Genomic DNA, 20,503 nt, shown 5'->3' with positions numbered 1-20,503 from the left:
TACCCAGATCTGACCCCTCTCACAGACTCTGGTGCTCAGGTCAAAAGATGGCACACAGGGGCACCTGGGTGGCTTAGCCGGTCATCTGACTTTGACTCAGGTCATGATCTCGTGGTTCATGGGTTTGAGCCCTGCATCAGGCTCTATGCTGACAGCTCAGAGCCTGGGGCCTGCTTCAGATTCTGTGTCTCCCACCCTCTCTGGCACTCCCTCACTTGCCCTGTGTCTCTCTTCTTCTCAAAAATAAATAAACATTAAAAAGCATGGTACACATTAGCATCTTAGAAGCTGGCCTAGATGAAAAAAAGTAACCAGAACACAAAAATATCAGGGAAGGAGTAGAGCTAGGGCCTGAGCCCAGGTCACCTGATGCCCATGATGTATCGCCCATATACCCAAAGCAAGGGACGGAAGATCTGAGGAGTTTCAAGGCATCACAATAACTATTTCCTCCTCTACCCACTCCTGTGAAAAATGAAAAGAGCTAAACCTTTCTTGTAATCTTGAGTTAGCCCCTGCCCATCTGTCCAGTGGGTGTGTGTGTGTGTGTGTGTGTGTGTGTGTTAGATTCAGTGGCTTTCAAACCTTTTTGACCTGATTTAAAGTAAGAAATACATTTTACATTGTGATCTGGTCCATAATACATACATATATGTAACTGAAACAGGCATTTTATGAAAGAATACTTAGCTTTACTATCTGCAGGGCACTTTTTCTATTGTTTAATTACTATTTTTTAAAGTTAGCTATGACTCAGTAACTGGTTACATGCCCCACAAGTCTTTTTCAGCCCCAATACCCTGTGACTTGCTGAATGGGAATTATTCACATATAAAATGAGACAACTAAATCTCAGGAGTCTCTAGTCCTTGATCAGAGTGATTGGGTGAAGCCGCGTACCTCTCAGAGCCTCAGTTTCCCCAATGTACCCTGAGAGGACAGACAGGCAATTTCTAAGTGCCATATATGGCTGTGGTCCCCTGATCCTAGTGAGAAAGCTGCTCTTGTGATCTGTAAATAACTTCTGAGAGTAGAAAGGTGTGGGGCTTTGCTTCCCGGTGGGGAGGGGGGGTATAATTTGGGACATTGTGTAGCTCTCTTGTCTTAGGCCAGTGTGGCAGGGAGTCTGCACACAGTGTGAACATGTCAGTACATGAATTTGCTGCTCAGGGAAGACAGAGACAGGCAAGGAAGCCAGAGGATGAAGATATTTAAAAGTCCACTGGAGGGGCACCTGTATGGCTTCAGTTGGTTATAGTGTCTGACTTCAGCTTGGATCACAGTCTCATGCTTCCTGGGTTGGAGCTCCGGATGGGGCTTAGTGCTGACAGCACAGGGCTTCGAGCCTGCTTTGGGTTCTGTGTCTCCCTCTCTCTCTGCCCCTCCACTGCTAGCTCTCTCTCTCTCTCTCTCTCTCTCTCTCAAAAATGAATAAACTAAAATGAATAAATTTTTTTTTAAAAGTCCACTGGAAAAGAGGCCCAATGAGAACATCAGAACGAACAAGGGCTTGGAGACCAGACAGACCCGTCAAAATCTCAGGGGCTTGAGGACTGGGGGAAATGACCTCCCTGGCGCTTAGCTCTCATTTATAAAATGGGTTTGAAAATCTCTGGCCCTCTGGGTTGCCGTGAAGGCTAAGCAGTGTACTAACCACCCCATACTGACGCTACTGAGTGGTCGCTGAGGCGCGCACCAGCCTGGAACTGCCCTGAGACTGCCGGCGTCGAACACAGTGCCTAGCACTAGGCGAGTCCAAGTGCAAGTGTGGAATCCGCGGCGGTGGCTTCCATTCCCACCCTGCCACCCTGGACTTGTGCTGTCTGAGCACCCAGCACTCCTGTGCATAACCCGGGAGCGCAGCAGGAGGGTAGGGGAAGCGCAGGCACAGACAGACCCGCACCCAGGAGGCTCCTCTCCCCTCCCCGTCCCCCCCTCCCCCGGCGGCTCCCACCTCCCGGCTGCTGCGCGGGTCGCGCTCCCATCCGGTCCCTCCAGCCCCCACCCTGCGCTCGCGCTCGGGCTCCCGCTCCCGCCCCACTTCCAGCCCTCTCCACTCCCACCGCTCCTCCCTCCTCTTCCTCCCTCTTCTTCCTCCCTCTTCTTCCTCCTCACACCTCCTCCCGCTGCGCGCGTCCGCGTACCTGTCGCCTCTCTAAGTCCTGGGGGAGTCTAAGTCTCTAACCGCGGCTTCGCTGCGCCTCTCGCCGCGCCTCTCTCTATCTCGCTGCTTCTCTCCGCTTCTTTCCCCCTCAGTCTCTGCCTTTCTCAGGCTCGGTTCTGTCTCCGTCGGTCCCTCGCCCGGCAGTCTGGTGGCCCGAGGTGGCAGCGGGCCCGGCGCGGGGCGCGATGAGCGGTGCCTGCACGAGCTACGTGAGCGCCGAGCAGGAGGTGGTGCGTGGCTTCAGCTGCCCGCGGCCGGGGGGCGAGGCGGCCGCCGTCTTCTGCTGCGGCTTCCGCGACCACAAGTACTGCTGCGACGACCCGCACAGCTTCTTTCCCTACGAGCACAGCTACATGTGGTGGCTCAGGTACCGACCGTGGCCCTAACCCCCGCTAGAACCCCACTCCAGTCCTAGCCCCTTCGCGCACCCTCGGCCCAGCGCGGGCTAAACCCCCGGTCCTCACCCAGGTGCCGGCCCCAACATCAGCATGGACCATACCCGCCATTTAGTCCCTCAGGCCCAACCCTGACCTTTGCCCTCATCCTGTCACCAACTCAACTCCCTCAGTAACCTCTTTCCCCATTCAGATCTAAGCTTGAACCTCACCCCAACTCCATCCCTACTTCCAACGTCATCAACTCCATCCCAACATCATACTCTACCGCCCTCAAACCAGCCCCAGATTATATACATCTCCCTGACACCATACTTCTTCTCCTGCATTCACAGGAAACCCAAACTCCGCCCCCCATCCAAATGCAAACCAGGGTCCCCATCTTAACATCAGCCAACATCATCCCTGACTTTACCCACTCTGCGGTACTGAACACCAACCCTAACCTCCCCCACCCAATCCTCCAGGCAACCCACCTCAGCTCTTCTCCCCAACCCTGACTCCAAACATAGTCTGCCCTACACCCAGATATCAGCCCCAAGTCCTACTCCTCACCTAATACCATACCCTGAGTCAATCCCAGCTTAGCCCAGCCTCAACTCTTTCTCCCCCCTCATATTTAGTCATTCTTTCAGCTACCCCTTACTGAGCACTTAGCTGTGCCAAGCTCTGGGGTGGGTACTGGGGATGTACTCCACTCCCGAGCTAAGGCAGGAGACCAAGGGATTAGAGCTGCCTCCAAGTTCATCAACAGCACAATGCTACAGCAGAAGCCAGCTAACGCTATATTAACAGAAGTGTAATTTGGGTGGATCCCCACTCATAGGACCTTAGTTTCTCTACCTGTTTAGGGATGGGGGTGCATAGGGCAGCCTCTGACATTCCTGGAACCGAAATGTGGTGCTAAGAGGACAATGGGCCCCAGTCTGTCTCTGTCTCTAAAGGCCTCATCCAGAAAATAGTACATGATCCTGAGCCTGCTCTGGAAAACAAGCATCAACAAAAATGGAGGAGGCCATCTCAGTAGACAGTGACTTTTCTGTTCCTGGAGGTATGTGACCGGAGGCTGCATACCCTTGATATGGGAAAGGACAGTCTGCTGCAGAAGCCACTCTGAGCCTCTGTCTTTGCATCTATCAAATGAAGAGCATAATAAATGATTGCCCCAATTTCTGACTAGGACCAAATGAGATAAAGAGGTGAAATCACCTTGGCATATGCCACTGACAATTACAGATACCACTCTTTCTAGACTGCTCAATCTATAATTCTGAAATCATTTTCAGATGGCCAGGTTTTCTGATCCTGCACATTTGGCTGCTATCTGTAACCTGAGGAATTATATTAATTTATTCTCTATTCCCCCGTATATTCATTCATTCATTCATTCATTCATTCATTATAGCCTTTGCTTTGTGCCAGGTGCAATGCTAGGCAATAGGGACACAGAAATCAATTATTCCCTGCCCCCAAGGAGCTCATAGTCCATTCAGAGATACAAGACATGCACCTAGAGTGTAACAATGGAGGGTTTGCTGAAGACTCGCTGTGTACTTAGCACTAAGCTGGGTGCTGAAATATGGCAGTGCTGACCTCCCTTCGAGGTACAGAGACAGTGTAGAACTTTGGGGGTGGTTAGAACTCCGTCCAAACCTTGGCTCAGTCACGTAATAGCTACGTGAATTAGGGCAATTTATCTCTGAGTGACTCTTTTTAAAGTTTATTTATTTTTTTAGTAATCTCTACATCCAACATGGGGCTTAAACTAATGGCCCCAAGTCACATACTGCTCTGACTGAGCCAGCCAGGCACCCCTCCAAGTCTCTTTTTTCATCTTCAAAATAGCAATAGGAATACATATCTCATGGAATTGTTGTGAGGATTCAGTGAAATAATGCATGTGAAAATGACTAATATATATTGCAGATGCCCAGTAAAAGGAAGTTTCTTTCCCCAGTTCATAGGTAGGGAAAGTGAAGCTTGGAGAATGGAAGTGAATTGTCCAAGATCTTCTAGCAATGTATTGGTAGACTGAGGTCTAAAGAACAGTACCTAAGATCAACTAAGAGTCAGATGAATTCACACATTCACAGCTCTGGCACATCTTCTCTCCATTTTACAGATGAGAAAATTTGCAAGGAGCTAAGTTACTATCCAGGAATGCCCTAGTGAGAGCAAGTGGCAGAGCTCAGGCCTGTCTGGCCCCAAGTCCAGGCCTGTGGCACAGCTGTTTAAATCTGGCTTTCTCATAACCCGCTCTACTCAGATCATTTGAAAAGATACTCATTGACCCTCTACTATCTTCTGGGCACTGTGTTAGCTCTTGGAGACACACAGCCCATCAGCACCTAGCCAGACCCCATCCCTCTTCTAATAACTCCTTCCCTGTACACCCCTGTTGTCCTTCCTGTTGCCTTGAATGCTTGTGATATGTGGACTGCTTTAGTGGCTCAGACAATGAGGTAGAGAGTTGGACGGAGTGACCTCTAAGCATGTCAATGTGCTCACATTCTGTGACCTCAAGAGCAGTTGAAAGGTTTAGTGTGCAGGGCTGACTCTTCCTAGGCTTGGACATAATGTGGTTCATAAACATCACAGACAGTTGCAAAGTGGAGGGGAGGAACTGAGGGTCTCCCCAGGACATCCAGGTAGTCAGTGTACTCTAACCCCTGAAACGACCCTCTGGTGTGCTCTTCAGAGTCCCACCATTGCAGAGTGGAGAGCCTTGTTTGGCTCTAGATTCCATTTGGCCTTTTTCATGAAAGTTGGCCCTTAAAAACATAAAAATCTCCAGGTAAACAATTGTTTCCTTGAATAGTGCTCAAGGAGAATTGCTGTCTTTAAAAGTGTGTCTCAGGAAGTGAAGACTCCCTGTGGAGAAGCAGCTGGTGCTATCACATGTCTGGTCCACTTTCCAAACACCCTCTATTAGTAGCTCTGTTTTTTACCAGAATGTGAGCCAAAAGGCAGCAGCCTTGCAGCAGGACAGAATTGGTTGTCAGGCACTGTATATACACCACCTCATTTAATCTTTATGGACACCCGGTGAGAAAGGAAGCTCTGCAAATAAAGAAAATGAAGATCAAGAGATGAAGGGCTTTTCAGTTTATATGTGACAGAACCCAGATTTGAACTTAGAACTGCCTGACTCAAAGGCCCTACCAAATGTTAGACTACCCTTCCCATTCTTTCCTAGAGGTCACAGTGTGATCTTTCAGAGTTATAGATCTGTGAAACCCTACAAGGCTAGCTAGCAGCTCTTCAGGGCAGGAAACTCCAACTTCACTGAAAAGTGTACTCATCCAGGTGTTCTTTACAAATTGATGCAATCGTAGAGAACTTCTATCTCTTGAGGCAGTACATTCACCTGGGGACAACGCTAATCATTTAAAGTTCATCTTATACCGAGCACACATTTCCGCCTTAGAGCCTCCCCTGTCATTTCTGGCTCTGTCCTTGGGGCCGGTTCCTCTGTCCCCAGACAGATCATCAGAGACAGTGCCTGCTTCCCGACTGATCGCTAATCTAGGATATATTCCCCCTGCTCTCTCGCCCATTCTTCAAACGATCCTGCTTTTAGAGGTAGCCGCAGATGCCCCAGGTAAAGTGTGGGGTCCCAACTGGAGCACAAGTCTTCCTTATAAACAGTGATGATATTTCAAAAAGGAAATAATGTTTAATTAAAGTACTTATAAGAAATAAAAGGTACTGCATGCTCAATGTGGAAAATGCGGAAGGGACAAGAGAAGCAAAAAAGGAAAGAAATCCTGGGAAATCAGGCGTCTAAGCTCAGATCCCCCGAAAAGACTCAGAAACGAAGATTTGAGGGCAAGTAGTTTATATGGAAAGCCATCCTAGAAAACATTGGTAGAGGGTGCGGAGAGAGGCCAGGAAGGGTAGGAGCAAATGATGGTGTGTCACCACGGAGGGTCCCCGGAGTGTAAACCTACTGAACTCTGCCAGCCATTGCAGAAATTATACCTCTGGGGTGCCTGGGTGGCTCAGTCGGTTAAGCGTCCGACTTCGGTTCAGGTCATGATCTCACGGTTCATGGGTTCGAGCCCCGCGTCGGGCTCTGTGCTGACAGCTAGCTCAGAGCCTGTCGCCTGTCTTCAGATTCTGTGTCTCCCTCTCTCTCTGACCCTCCCCTGCTCACGCTGTCTCTCTCTCTCTCTCTCCTAGAAATAAATAAAACATTAAAAAATTAAAAAGAAAAGAAATTATACCTCAGAGTAATCCCACCTGAGAACCAGGAAACTGGGTATTTATATACGTATTTCTGTCAGTCACTGCTTGTATGCTGATGAGAGAAGGAAGGCATTAAATTTTCCTGTACTTCTGACCTGCTTTGTATACAGACAAAGACTGTTCTGCCCCAAGAAAACTCTCAGGCAAAAGGATGCAGATGCTGGCATTTGAAATTCTGGCCAGAATATTCTACAATTATAAGACCCAATGGGACACAGACAGGACATCCACAGCCTGCACTACTCCCAGAGGGAGGCTGTTAGCAATTTGACATATTTCTATCCAACCTTAAAGAGGTATAATTTCGTATATGTTTATGTTTATTTAAGTTGGGATTATGCTATATATTTAGTAGTGTGTCCTACTCTTTTCACTTAACATTTTCCCATCAGAATTTATTCTCAATCTTAAATAATATTTGAAAATCTGTTTTTAATGGCTCTGTACTATTCCACTGCAGGAGTGTTCAATAATTTAGCCAGTGGTGCCTGGGTGGCTCAGTTGGTTAAGTGTCCAACTCTTGGTTTCAGCTCGGGTCATGATCTCATGGTTTGTGGGTTCAAGCCCTGCATCTCAGAGCAGAGCCTGCTTGGGATTCTCGCTCTCTCCCTCTCTCTGCCCCTCCCCCCCGCCCAAATAAATAAATAAACTTAAAAGTAATAATACTTTATTTAGCCGTGGGAAGATAGATTCCCCAAAGCTCTGAGGTGTTTCTGTTTAGTGGAAGTTAGCCATCAGCTAGGTGGGAAATAAGTCATCAGCTTGCTGGAAGCAAAATCTGGCAGAAGTGGCACGGGTAGGAGTCAGGGGCTGGGGTCAGAGAGAAGGGTGGGCAGAAAAGCTGGAGAATGAATCATAGACGGGAAGGGCACACAAACAAAGCCTGCCCCCTACCTATCTATCCCCCACTGCTAGGAGAACATCTCACAGTGCCTGACGCACAGTAGATCCTTGGTAATATTTACTAAATTCCTACTATGTGCCAGGGCTTCTACAAGGGGAGGACAACGCTGATTATATATGGTCTGACTCTGCCTTCAAGGAACACATGAGGAATATGTTGAACACCCACTATGTGCCAAGAATATTATATATATTATTCATCCTTACTACCATCTGTGAAGTACTGTGTTTTGATCATTTTCACTTTTCAGACAAAGACGCTGAGGCTCAAAAAGTATAATAATTCATCAAGATCTCAGAGTGAGTTGTTACATACCTGGCTTCTAACCCAAGTAGGTTTGGTTCCAAAGCCCTCTGCTCAGGGCTGCCTGAAGTACTAAAGGCCCTGAGTAAAGTGTTCTGGATGGATTGGCCTGGATGGTTGGGTGGGGGGAAAGATGGCCAAAGAAAGCATTGTTGAGGAGGACACATTTGAGATGGTCTTTCCAGGACAGGTAAAATTCTAATGTGGGGAGATGATGGGGAGGAATCATGTGAAACAGGAAAGAAAGTGGCTCCAAAATGAGCCAGGAGGTAGTTGTCTGGAGACCAGGTAACTAAGGCTTGACTTGGGGCAGAGGTGGTGAGGTTAGAGGGTGAAGGAACAGCAGTGAGGAGGTATTCTAGACATGGAATCCACACTGGTACGATGACCCTACTGGAGGGTGGGTCAGAAATTATCTTGAGCCTGGAAGGACAGCTGATTTTTAACTAAGGGTTACTATGTGTATTGATTTTTAAGTAACAGTATCATGGGGAGGGCTCTTTAAGACCATCTCCAGCTCCCTGGGGAGAAAGCAAGTTGAAGAAAGTAGAGAGAGAAGGAGAAGAGAAGAGAGGGAACATCGGGCGCCTGGGTGGCTCAGTCGGTTAGATGACCGACTTCGACTCAGGTCATGATCTCATGGTTCTTGAGTTCAGGCCCCACGTCGGGCTCTGTGCTGACAGCTTGGAGCCTGGAGCCTGCTTCAGTTTCTGTATGTCTCTCTCTTCTCCTCCTGTGCTCAAGCTCTGTCACTCTGTCTCTCAAAAATAAATAAACATTAAAAGAAAAAAGAAAGAGAACACATACTGAGTCCCAACTACGTGGGGGCACTGAAGCATGTCGTGTTACATATATGGTGAGTACTTGGCATATAGCTAATGCTCTCTCATGCTTAGGTGCAGAAAGTCTAAGACAAGTAGAGACAGAATAAAGGTTGAAGCTGATTCCTACAATATCTACAACACTTCTCATCTAACAGGCTGCCTCCCAAGTCCCTTCCCAACACTCAGCTCCCTCCTGTGTTCTCTCCCCAGTATCGGAGCTCTGGTGGGCCTGTCCATAGCAGCTGTGGTTCTCCTGGCCTTCATTGTCACTGCCTGTGTGCTCTGTTACCTGTTCATCAGCTCAAAGCCCCACACGAAGTTGGACCCAGGCTTAAGCTTACAGCCTACAGGTAAGAAACAGGCCTCATGATTTCCTTGTATTGAACAGGCAAGCACCTTTACAGAGAGGAGATATTTAGAAATGACATATGAAACATTTGCTTCATGAGTGTTACTAGAATATCCTGAAGCAGCAGCACATTTTTAGGAGGTTCATGGTCTGAACGTTTTCATCCCAAGCTCACATGTGCTCAGTGTTTATCAAAATAATTTGATATAGTCAAGATTCTATTTGTCACACAAAGATTAATCTGTCTTGTGGATTTTCTAAGACAATGTTTTCATCTTAGCCTTAGGGAATGAAAACTGATTTTAATATTATCCCAAACAAAATAGAATTAAGAAGAAAAATTTGCTGCTCCCCAAACTCAGTTTGTTCAGAAATTAAATAGTTATTTTTTTGATAATCTGAATTTTTGGACTACCCCTTCCTTCATTAGCACAAGCCATCTAGAGTCTCAAAGGTCCCCCACCCCAAAAAAGTGTTGCTTTTTCATAAGTCTTTATTGCACACATTTTTACGATCTCTACAAGGTATTGTGAAAGATACAAGTCCCTACTGGCAAATGATCTTTCTGTATAGTTTGGCAAAAAACGCTCAAAATGAATATTATTATCTCCATTTTACAGATGAGAGAATCAAGGCTAAGACAGATTAGATGACTTAATTCAAAGTGTCACAAGTAATAAATGGTAAGGCTAAGTGGGTGTCTGGCTGGCTTAGTAGGTAGAGCGTGTGACTTTTGATAATGGAGTCCTGAGGTCAAGCTCCACATTAGGTGGGCAGCCTCCTTTAAAAAAAAAAAATATATATATATATATATATATATATATTTTAAAGGTATGGCTGAAATTCAGCTCATGTTTTTCTACCTTGAATCATGCTCTTTCTTCTGCCCACCCAAACGGGAGTAGATTTGAATGAGTGCTGAGTTAGCAAAGTTGTTGGTTGGGTAAAAGAAGAAAAGGCATTCTGGGTTAGGGTAAATAATGGGTAAAAGTGTGTGGGCAGTTCTGGGTAAGAGTTATGCAGTGACTGGGTCATTCACCATGAGGCCCCACAGGAAATAAGGCCAGGCAGGACAGGGGAGGAATTTAAGCTAAGCAGAAGAAGCGAGGGCGGCAATTATCAGGGACGTAGAAAGGTGGGTAGTAGCTAACTTTCAGAAAAGACAGAGAGGGCTTTTTCAGTTGTAAAAGATAAGTTTTGCAACTTAACTTATGTAACAAACAACAGCATAAGAACCCTTCTCTGGTCTTGATACAATGAATAATCCTGCTGTTTGCTGAGCAATGAAAAGCAGAAGGGATGAGGGTAGAAGGATTCTTCTGGTTCCTTGTAGTCAGGAACATGGGAGGCAGTGACAAGGGAATAGGAAGAAAGCCCTGAGCATAGACCCAGACAGCCCAGGGAGACCAGAGACATCCCAGGCTTTAAATTTTACAGAGAAAAAGCATAGAAGTTAATGAAAGGCATGAAAGAAACTACCTCATGAGATATGGCATGTATGTGGAAAGGAAGGCTCAATATCATAGACATATCAGTTCTTCCAAAATTAATCTATAAATAAAAATCTCAACAAAATGTTTTATGGAATTTTTCAAGTTAGTTCTAAAATTAATCTAGAAGAATAAAGGGAGAGACTAAACAAAACAATTTTGGAAAAGAAACAAGAAGGGCACCCAAGTGGTTCAGTCAGTTGAGCAACCAACTCTTGGTTTTGGCTCAGGTCATGATCTCATGGTTCATGAGTTCAAGCTCCACATTAGGCTCTGTGCTGACAGCTTGGAGCCTTGAGCCTGCTTTGGATTCTGGGTCTCCCTCTCTCTCTGCCCTTCTCTCACTCACACGCGTGCGCACGCATGCTCACACGCTCGCTCTCTCTCTTTCTCTCTCTTAAAAATAAACATTAAAAATTTTTTTTAAAAAAAGGAAAAGAAAGGAGGGACGTAACCCATCAGATAACAGACATTTTAAGAAGATACATTGTCCGCTTGATATTGGCACAGCAACTGACAGAATTAGCAATGCTGTGCTAATTTGCACATTCGTCCCCCAGGGACATTTGGCAATGTCTGGAGACATCTTTGGTTGTTGCAACTGGGGAAGGTATCTCTTGATAGAGGCCAGCGATTCAGGGATGCTATTAAATATCCTACAATACAGAAGACAACACTCCACAATAAAGAATTATGCAACCCCAAATCAAATACTGCCAATGTTGGGGCGCCTGGGTGGCTTAGTCGGTTAAGCGTCCGACTTTCTCTTAGGTCATGATCTCGTGGTTCGTGGGTTCGATCCCTGCTTCGGGCTCTGTGCTGACTGCCAGCTCTGAGCCTGGAGCCTGTTTCAGTCTGTGACTCCCTCTCTCTCTGACCCTCCCCTGTTCACACTGTCTCTCTCTCGCCTAGAAATAAATAAAACATTTTTTAAAAATTGCTAAATACTGCCAATGTTAAAAAAAAAACCTATAATAAAAAGAGAGTCCAGAAACAGATTGATTAAAATGTAGGAATTTGACTAAAACACTTAATTTTTTTAAATAAGAGAATTGGCAAATTTGCCTTCATCAAATCCAAGTAGACATGAAATAAAAGTAAGAGAAAAGTGGAGCACCTGAGTGGCTCAGTCAGTTAAGCGTCCAACTCAGTTTTGGCTCAGGTCATGATCTCACACTTTTGTGAGTTCGAGCCTCTGCACTGGCAGTGTGGAGCCTGCTTGGGATTCTCTCTCTTTTCCTCTCTCTCTCTGCCCCTCCCCTGTTCATGGTCTCTCTGTCTCTCTCAAAATAAATAAATAAACTTAAAAAAATTGTTTTTAAAAAGACAAAAGATATATAAATAACATTACAAAACAAATGATGACTGCAAAGTTATTATAAACATAAAGATAAATACACACATATAGACAATCCTACTTGCTAAAATTTATCTGTAACCTCAAAATCAATATTTACAGTGTTTTGGAGGTCATTTGTGGATGCGGACATGTGCAGAGCAGCAAAAAGTTTGAGTTCTCCCATCAGACCCACACCCAGCTGAGGTTAAACAAGGCTATACTCTGTCTTGTTTTCAGCTCTCATACTGTAAACAAGTATATATTTAGTGCCATATGTTTTGCATTTTTGTGATTTTTGTTAATTTCACTGTTTAAAATGGTCCCCAAATATAGTGCTGAAATATTGTCTACTGTTCCTAAGCATAAGAAGGCTGCTGTGATGTGCCTTATGGAGAAAACACATGTGTTAGATAAACCTTGTTTGGGCAGGAGATATAATACTGTTGGTCATGAGTTCAATGTTAACGAATCAACAATATATATTAAACAATGTGTCTTCAAACAGAAACACACATAAAACAAATTTATGTACTGGTCAGATGACAAAACTGCTGTGACCAGAGGCTCACAAGAACCTAACCTAGCATTCCCCCAGGAGCAATGATTCAGTATTCATTAATTCAGCATTTGTGATGACTTTATAGAATATAACTACTACAGGGTGCCTGGGTGGCTCAGTCAGTTGAGTGTCCAACTCTTGATTTTGGCTCAGGTCATGATCTCGTGGTTGTGGGATCAAGCCCCCATTGGGCTCTGCACTGTCAGTGCTTGGAATTTTCTCTCTCCCTCTCTCTGCCCCTCCTCTGCTCACGCTCTCTGTCTCTCTCAAAATAAATCAATAAACTTAAAAAAATAAATGTGAAAAAAAGTTTAACAACTGAATTATGAGAATCAACTATATATAAAATAGAGATGAGGTCGATATCCAGAATATATAGGCATATCTTTAAACAAATGAGAACAACATAATCTACAAAAAAAGAAATACAAATGCTCAGTACACATGAAAAGATGCTCAGCCTGACGAATAACCAGAAGAATGCAACTTAAGAATGATGTAACTTTTTAAAACAATTACATTGGCGGGGTGCCTGGCTGTCTCAGTCAGAAGAGCATGTGACTCTTGATCTCGGGGTCGTGAGTTCAAGCCCCACATTGGGGATAGAAATTACTAAAAAAATAAATAAACTTAAAAGATCAATTACACTGGCAAAAGTCCAAAAATGGATCATATTAATAGTGAGAAGTTGGGTATGAGGAATTGATAGTGTCATATGCTACTGGTAAGAGAATAACTTGGGGCACCTGGGTGGCTCAGTCGGTTAAGCGTCTGACTTTGGCTCAGGTCATGATCCCACGGTTTGTGGGTTCGAGCCCCATGTCGGGCTCTGTGCTGACAGCTAGCTCAGAGCCTGGGGCCTGCTTCAGATTCTGTATCTCCCTCTCTCTCTGACCCTCCCCTGCTCACGCTGTCTCTCTCTCTCTCTCTCTCTCTCAGAAATAAATTTTTTTAAAAAATTATTTAAAAAAAGAGAATAACTTGGTACAACCACTTTGTGGAGCAATTTGGCAGTATCTATTGAAACTAAAATATGCATATATATACACTATACTCTATAATTCCACTACCTGCCTTAGAGAAATAGTTGCACTAGGAGAGGCTTGTAAAGATAGATCTATGATAGCTTGTTTTATTAGAAACAAACTGTCCATCAGTAGAGGAATAATGAAATATGATATCAATATTAAAAGGAATGAACTAGCTCTAAATACACCATCTCATTTGCTCTTCACAATAATGGGGCAGAGCCCAAATCTTATTGCTATCCATTTTACAGATGAAGATTTTACAGACTGAGGCCCTAAGTCACCTAGTGAGTGAGTGACAGAGCCAGCTCAACCTCCACCCTCCTTTCTCTCCTTATCCCTGTGCTGTGAAAGGAAAGTCCTCACCATGTGCCAGACACTGAAACTTTACATGCACTCTCTCATCTAATTTTCCCAACTAGGTTAATTATTGTCACCCCTTTTACAGATGTGAACACCAGGTCTCAGAGAGGTTAGATGACTTACCCAAAGGTTTATAGCTTGTAAACTGTGGAACTGGAATTCAAATACATGTGTCTTTCTACCTCCTAAGTCCTACTCTTTCTGTGTTGCCAGGCCAGGTCTGTGAGGTGTTCCTGCTTGTGAACTACTCCCCTCACCTCTCCCTATTTTATCCCCCTAAACCTTTCTGACTCGAAGGAAATATAGTTCATCCCTTGGCCGTGTGAATGAAAACTACCCTTCTACTTTTCACAGCTCAGCCACCGGGTGGTCTATTCAGTCCCTAGGGTTTGAGACAATTGTGTTCTTGCTTTTTGCTTCTTCTTTTTCTTTTCTTTTCTTTCTTTGTTTCTTTTTTAAGATTTCATTTTTGAGTTATCTCTACATGGGGCTCAAACTCACAACCCTGAGATCAAGAGTCACATGCTCTAAGAGAGTGAGCCAGACATGCACTCCTTGCTTATTTTTAAGATGGAAATTGCATTTCCTGACCTTTTACTAAGTGATAGCTTTCAGCTCTCTCTGCACTTTTCCCAAACTCAGCTCTTAGTTCCTCCCCTTCTTCATTAAGTGCTATGCTCTCCTTCCTCCCAACATACAGCGTGTACCCAGGAGCTTCTCGTCCCTCCTGCATCTGAGACAGTTAAAAAAAATTTTTTTAGGGGCGCCTGGGTGGCTTAGTCGGTTAAGCGTCCGACTTTCGCTTAGGTCATGATCTCGTGGTTCGTGGGTTCGAGCCCCGCGTCGGGGTCTGTGCTGACTGCCAGCTCAGAGCCTGGAGCCTGTTTCAGTCTGTGACTCCCTCTCTCTCTGACCCTCCCCTGCTCACGGTGTCTCTCTCTCTCTCTTAGAAATAAATAAAAAACATTTAAAAAAATTTAAAAAAATTTTTTTAATGTTTATTTGTTTTTGAGAGAGAGATAGAGTGTGAATGGGGGAAGGGCAGAGAGAGAGGGAGACACAGAATCCAAAGTAGGCTCCAGGCTTCGAGCTGTTAGGACAGAGCCCAATGTAGGGCTTGAACCCATAAAATGTGAGATCATGACCTGAGCCCAAGTCAGATGCTTAACTGACTGAGCCACCCAGGCACCCCATCTGCATCTGAGACAGTTTATAGGCCCACTGTCTTACATTCATCAGAGCTTTACCCTTACAAAGAAAGATTTTTCACTTCTGTCTCCTTCTCTGGTAGGACCTGTGGAGAGATCATTAGCCCCATTTTACAGCAGAAGGAACCAAGGCTTAGTCAAGGGAAGTGAATTAGCCAAGGCCGCACAGCTAGTGAGCTTGTGTTCCTGAGGTATTAAGCCCAGTCTCCCAGACTCTAAAGACTATGATCATTGCACTATATTTTGGGGCCATGATACCTGACTGTGGGGACAAGGGCAGCGTAGGGAGTGAGTACCTTAGTAAGAGCAGAGTGGAAATGGAACCGAGCTTCTGAAAATAGGTTCTTTTTGCTGCCCAGGCATTCTATACTATCCTAGCACACCCACCCCAACCCCATCCCCCACATTCAGGATGCAACAAAGACCATAACTTTCTTACTCTGGTACTTTGGGAGGAACTAGCTTGATCAGAAGGGTGACTGAGTTCCTACTGTTGTGCTGGGCGCTATGCTTTAAACACCTTATCCCATTTAACCTGCTCAACTACTCTGTCAAGTGGTTATTATCAAGCCTATTTTGCAGATGAGATGAATGAAGTGAGTTTAGAGGTGATATTCCAACCTAGATACATTTAATAAGATACAAAAACGGGGGAAATGAGAGACAAGAGTTCAATTCTCCCTCTAAAAGGTGTTAGAGGGAGATCATTAATCACTCACTCTCATCATCCATAAACTTGGTGTTTTCATAAAGTTAAACATATACTTATTGTACGAATTAGTTTCCTACAGCCCCTGTAACAAATGACCACAAACTTCGTGGCTCATCATAACAGAAATATATTAATTATCTCACGTTCCAAATCAGTTTCATTGGGTTGAAATCAAAGGTTCCAGGTGAGAATCTATTCTCTGCCTTGTCCGGTTCCTGGTGACTGCCAGCATTCCTTTTCTATATCACTCCAATCACACACTACATGTATCTTCACATCACTCTGTGTGTGTCCACCTCCCTCTGCCTTTCTCTTAAAAAGGCAGTTGTACTGGCATTTAGGACCCACCCGGATAATTCAGGATAATCTCTTCGCAAAATCATTAATTTAATCACACCTGCAAAACTTTACCATATAAGGTAACATTCACAGGTTTCCAGAGATTAGGACCTGATATCCTTGGGGGCCACCGTTCAGCCCACTATACCATACAAATCAGCAATCACACTCCTAGGTGTTTATCCTAGAGAAATGAAAATGATTGTCTGCACAAAACCTATACACCAATGCTCATAGCAGCTTTGTTTGTAATTGATGAAAACTGGAAACAACCCAGTTATCCTTCAATGAGCAGATGGTACAACGATACAGTGGGACACATGCAGCCATAAAAAGGAATGCACTATTGATACATACAACAACTTAAATGGATCTCAAGGGTATTATGTCAAATAAAAAAAGCCGATCTCAAAAGGTGGTATACTATATATTTCTATTTATATAACACTTCTGGAAGGACAAAATTATAGTAATGGAGAATAGGTTAGTGGTTACCAGGAGTTAGGCTTAGGAGGAAGGTCTGACTATAAAGAGATAGCATGAGGAAGTTTTTCTGTGGTGATGAAACAGTTCTCTATCCTGACTGTGGCAGTGATCATATTTCTATATATGTGATAAACTTTGACAGTACCATATACCAAAAAAAAAAAAAAAAAAGGGGGGGTACATATAAAAACTGGTAGAGACCAAATAGGATTTGTAGTTTAATTAGTCATATTGTATCAATGTCAGTCTCCTAGCTTTAAAGTTATTCTGTGGTTATTTAAGATGTTACCATTGGGGAAAGCTAGATGAAGGGTAAACTGCAACTCTCTACTATTTTTGTAACTTCATATGAGTCTTAAATTATTTAAAAATAGAAAGTTCAAAGGAAAACAAAGGAAATCTATTAGCTCTGTAGGTGAGAAGTCCAAAAGTCAGGTGGGCTTTATGCATGATTTGAATAGAAGTTCACTATGTTTTTAGGCTTGTGTCTCCATCCCTAAGATTTTCTCAGCTCTACCCTCTATTTTGTGTTGGCCTAATCCTCAGGCTGAGTTTTCTTATGGTAGTAAGTTGGCTACCAGCAGTCCCTGGGACCACTAGCTTTTTGTTTCCTTCTAGCCAGGAAGAGGAGGGAACTATCCCTTCTTTCAAGGAGGAAGGTGTGAGCTCTACTCTTATTGGACCATTCAGGTCACGTGTCCAACCCTAAACCAATGCTATGCATCCATTGCCAATCCATGTGGCAAAGGAATGGGATTACCCAATTGGCTCAGACCAACCAGGCCCCACTCCTGGAGCTGGGATAGGGCCAATACCACCCAAATATAATTGCTATTAACAGGTGGGAAGAGGTGGAATGTATGTTAGGTAGCCAACTCCAATGTCCAATACAATTTCCTTCTTGAAATTCACCCTTCCCTTAGTTTTGAAGGCATCATTCTTCCTGGATACCCCCCACTGATGGGTCTTAAAACATAGGCATTTTCTAGACAGAAGATATGAAATGTCATTCTAATCAGAAGAAATAGCATAAGCAAAACATCAGAGATGTGAAGGAATGGAACTATTTAGGGAACAATGAAAACCTTGGTGTCCCAAAGGTAGAATTCTTAAGGGAATGATGAGAGTAATGAAGCTAAAGAGAAGGAATTGGATTAGTACATGAAGAGCCTTGGATGCCACCCCAAGGATGCAGGTAATGGGAAGACATTGAAGGCTTTTGAGAAAAAACAGTACATGCACCCACTTGACTTTAAAAAGTTCTCTCTGGCAACAAACTAGAGGATATACTGGAGGGGGTCTAACTGAAGGCTGTTCCACTGGTCTTGGAGGAAGAAGATGAAAGCCTGACTGAGGTTGGTGGCCTTGAAGATGTAGAGAAATGGGTGAATATGGAAGACGGTGATTGGTGGAATCTGCAGGACTCACATTTCTGGCTTGAACACTTGATACAGTTTTCTTAAAGTTTATTTGTAAGTACTCTCTATACCCAACATGGGGCTCAAACCCACAACCCTGAGATCAAAAGTCACATGCCCTACCAATTGAGCCAGCCAGGTGCCCCTGAACACCTGATGCACTTTTTATTCAAAAAAGCAGGAATGCTCAATTGTGTCAAATGCTCCTGATAAGTCAAGGGAGATAAGGATTGTAAGTGACCTCGACATTTAGTAACAAAACATTTTGAGGCATGTTGGGGCAGAAACCAAGTAAATTGCAGCAGAATAAGTTATGAATGGGAAACAGGGAATACTAAGGCCAAGCGAGCCTTCTTTCAAGCTCATATACAAGAAGAGGAAAGAATAAAGCAGTAGCTGAAGAGAGTCATGGAATCTGTTCTTAAAGAAGAGAATAATGTATATTTAAAATTTTTCCAGCACTTGTCTGCATTCTAGCTGTGTAGTCAGCCTGTATATTCATCTATAAAATGAGTTTTTAATAGTACCAACCTTATGGGTTTATGGTCAAGTCTTCATTTTTCCTAACAAGTGTGTATTGTCTGTCTCTCCCAGTAGACTTTAAGTTCATTAGAAACACTGATAGCTCCTAGTGAATGATGTAGTATGTTAATAAATATTTGTTAAGCGAATGATGAATTCAAAACTATGAGAATAGTCCTCCAAGGTAAGCACTCAGGGAAATTAGCCAGGGTGTATGTGACTGGGGGGAGGAAGGTCTGCACGAGGAAACCCCATGCCTTCAGCCTGCTGTTTTCCAGACCACAAGGAGGAGGCACCCCCTGACTTCCATGGTGGGAAAACAGGCGATTTGATGGAAGTGCAAGGAGTGAGCACCCATGGGCAGAATCACCCTTTCCTGAACCCACAGCTGGACTTCAATGAGGAGCAGGCTACGGACCCCAAATGCCTTCTCCAGCACTGCTTCATGGCCACAATGACTGCCAGTGACATTCCAGGCAGCCCTGAGGAGGCCTCTGTCCCAAACCTAGACCCATGTGGACCAGCCCCATAAATATCCAATAAATGTCTCTAAATCATCCTTTTCTGGAGCCTCTTTTCCATGAAAGGTGGGGGTGGGGTGATCAAAGGGACCTTGGAGCCTGGGAGGATAATTGAGGGCTTTCCCCAGCAATCCCACCCAGGCCCTGTTTTGCATCCACTTATACTGCTGTGCCTGGCCTACTGTGGGCCTAAGACAATTTAGACATGAGTCCCAGGGAAATGGTCAGTAACAACTCCATGGAATCAGAAGGAAGCCTGGGGCCTCTGGAGGCTCAGAGGAACCCCTCACCTAACTTAGGAAGCAAGAGAAGTCTGACTTGGTCTTCCTGTCACAGAGCAGGTGTACCTAGGCTGCCCCGGAAAAAAGGCTGGGACCCAGAGGCAGGTGACTTCTACCTCTCCTGCAGCTCTGCCCCAAGGAACAGAATGAGAGGGAGTATAGAGTACTCCCAGCCCAGCCACATTGATTATCACTTAATTTCTTAGTTGGATGAAAGAGTGAATAAACAAGAGAGGGAAGGTGTGGTTAACAGACTGAATATAGGCTGCACAGTGTGGACACCTGTCCTGTCTGGTCTTGATAAAGTCCCTAACTCTCCCTCAGCCTCAGTTCCCTTGCTGGGTTATGGTGAGTGTTCAATGAGATGATGGTTATGTTCTATCTTCATAAACATGGAAGTGCTACAAAGACTTTTTTAAAACTACAGATAAGTGTTTTTCCATATAATATAATAAGTAAGAGCAGGGACTCTGGAACCAAATGCCTGTCCCTGCCCTTACTTGCTAGGTCACATTTGTGCCTCCGTTCTCTCATCTATGCAAGCAGGTATAATAGTAGGACCTGACTTATAGAGTTTGAGGGAGGATCAAATCACTTAGTCCATGCAAAGTACTTAGAACAGTGTTGGCAAATGGAAAGCACTATGTATTAGCTATTGTCATTATATTGTTATTATTATTATTATTATTAATTTTATTGTTAAGGGATCTTAGGGCAGATGGCTGACTTCACTCTTCTCCTGGCTGTTCTCTTTATCTTAACTTTGCAAGTGGCTTTATTTTAGGCTTTGCCCTGGGAGTGAAAGGCAAGGATCGAGGAGATCTGGTGGCCACTGAAAGCAACTCTTGACATTTCTGAGAGTGACATGAACTGCTGCTAGATTTGGCAACAGGGGGATGGCCACTCTTAGATATTTGCGCATGGGGCCTGAGCCAGCCAAGGGCACATGGTGGGGTGGCAAGGCAGAGTGAGTCACCTGCAGAAGTGCCCTAGACTGAAAGTCAAAAGACCTTGGTTCTGGTCTTCATTTGTTGTCCTATGTGTGCATGC

The 20,503-nt window shown here is 44.5% G+C and overlaps 1 protein-coding gene and 1 non-coding gene across 3 annotated transcripts; one reads left to right on the top strand and one right to left on the bottom strand.

Moving 5' to 3' along the window:
• Positions 1–2,113: 2,113 nt before the first annotated feature.
• Positions 2,114–19,210, top strand: SHISAL2A (shisa like 2A). 2 transcript variants are annotated; one of them, XM_039239062.1, is made up of 3 exons: positions 2,114–2,531; positions 9,049–9,188; positions 18,930–19,210. In XM_039239062.1, exons 1-3 carry the CDS (start codon positions 2,350–2,352, stop codon positions 19,181–19,183), a joined length of 576 nt encoding a protein of 191 aa, XP_039094993.1. In that variant the 5' UTR covers positions 2,114–2,349; the 3' UTR covers positions 19,184–19,210. The 2 variants fall into 2 exon arrangements, with proteins under 2 accessions (XP_039094993.1, XP_039094983.1); XM_039239052.1 differs by having other exon boundaries at positions 18,915–19,210.
• On the bottom strand, positions 18,198–18,270 carry TRNAK-UUU. The gene has a single exon. It is a non-coding gene; the product is annotated as a tRNA-Lys (tRNA).
• Positions 19,211–20,503: the final 1,293 nt, after the last annotated feature.

The sequence above is a fragment of the Hyaena hyaena genome, unplaced genomic scaffold (genome assembly GCF_003009895.1).
Source record: "Hyaena hyaena isolate Hyena2069 unplaced genomic scaffold, ASM300989v1 scaffold_5, whole genome shotgun sequence".
NCBI lineage: Eukaryota > Metazoa > Chordata > Mammalia > Carnivora > Hyaenidae > Hyaena > Hyaena hyaena.
The sequence above is the reverse complement of the archived record's forward strand: the minus strand, read 5'-3'. Positions and strand labels throughout refer to the sequence as shown.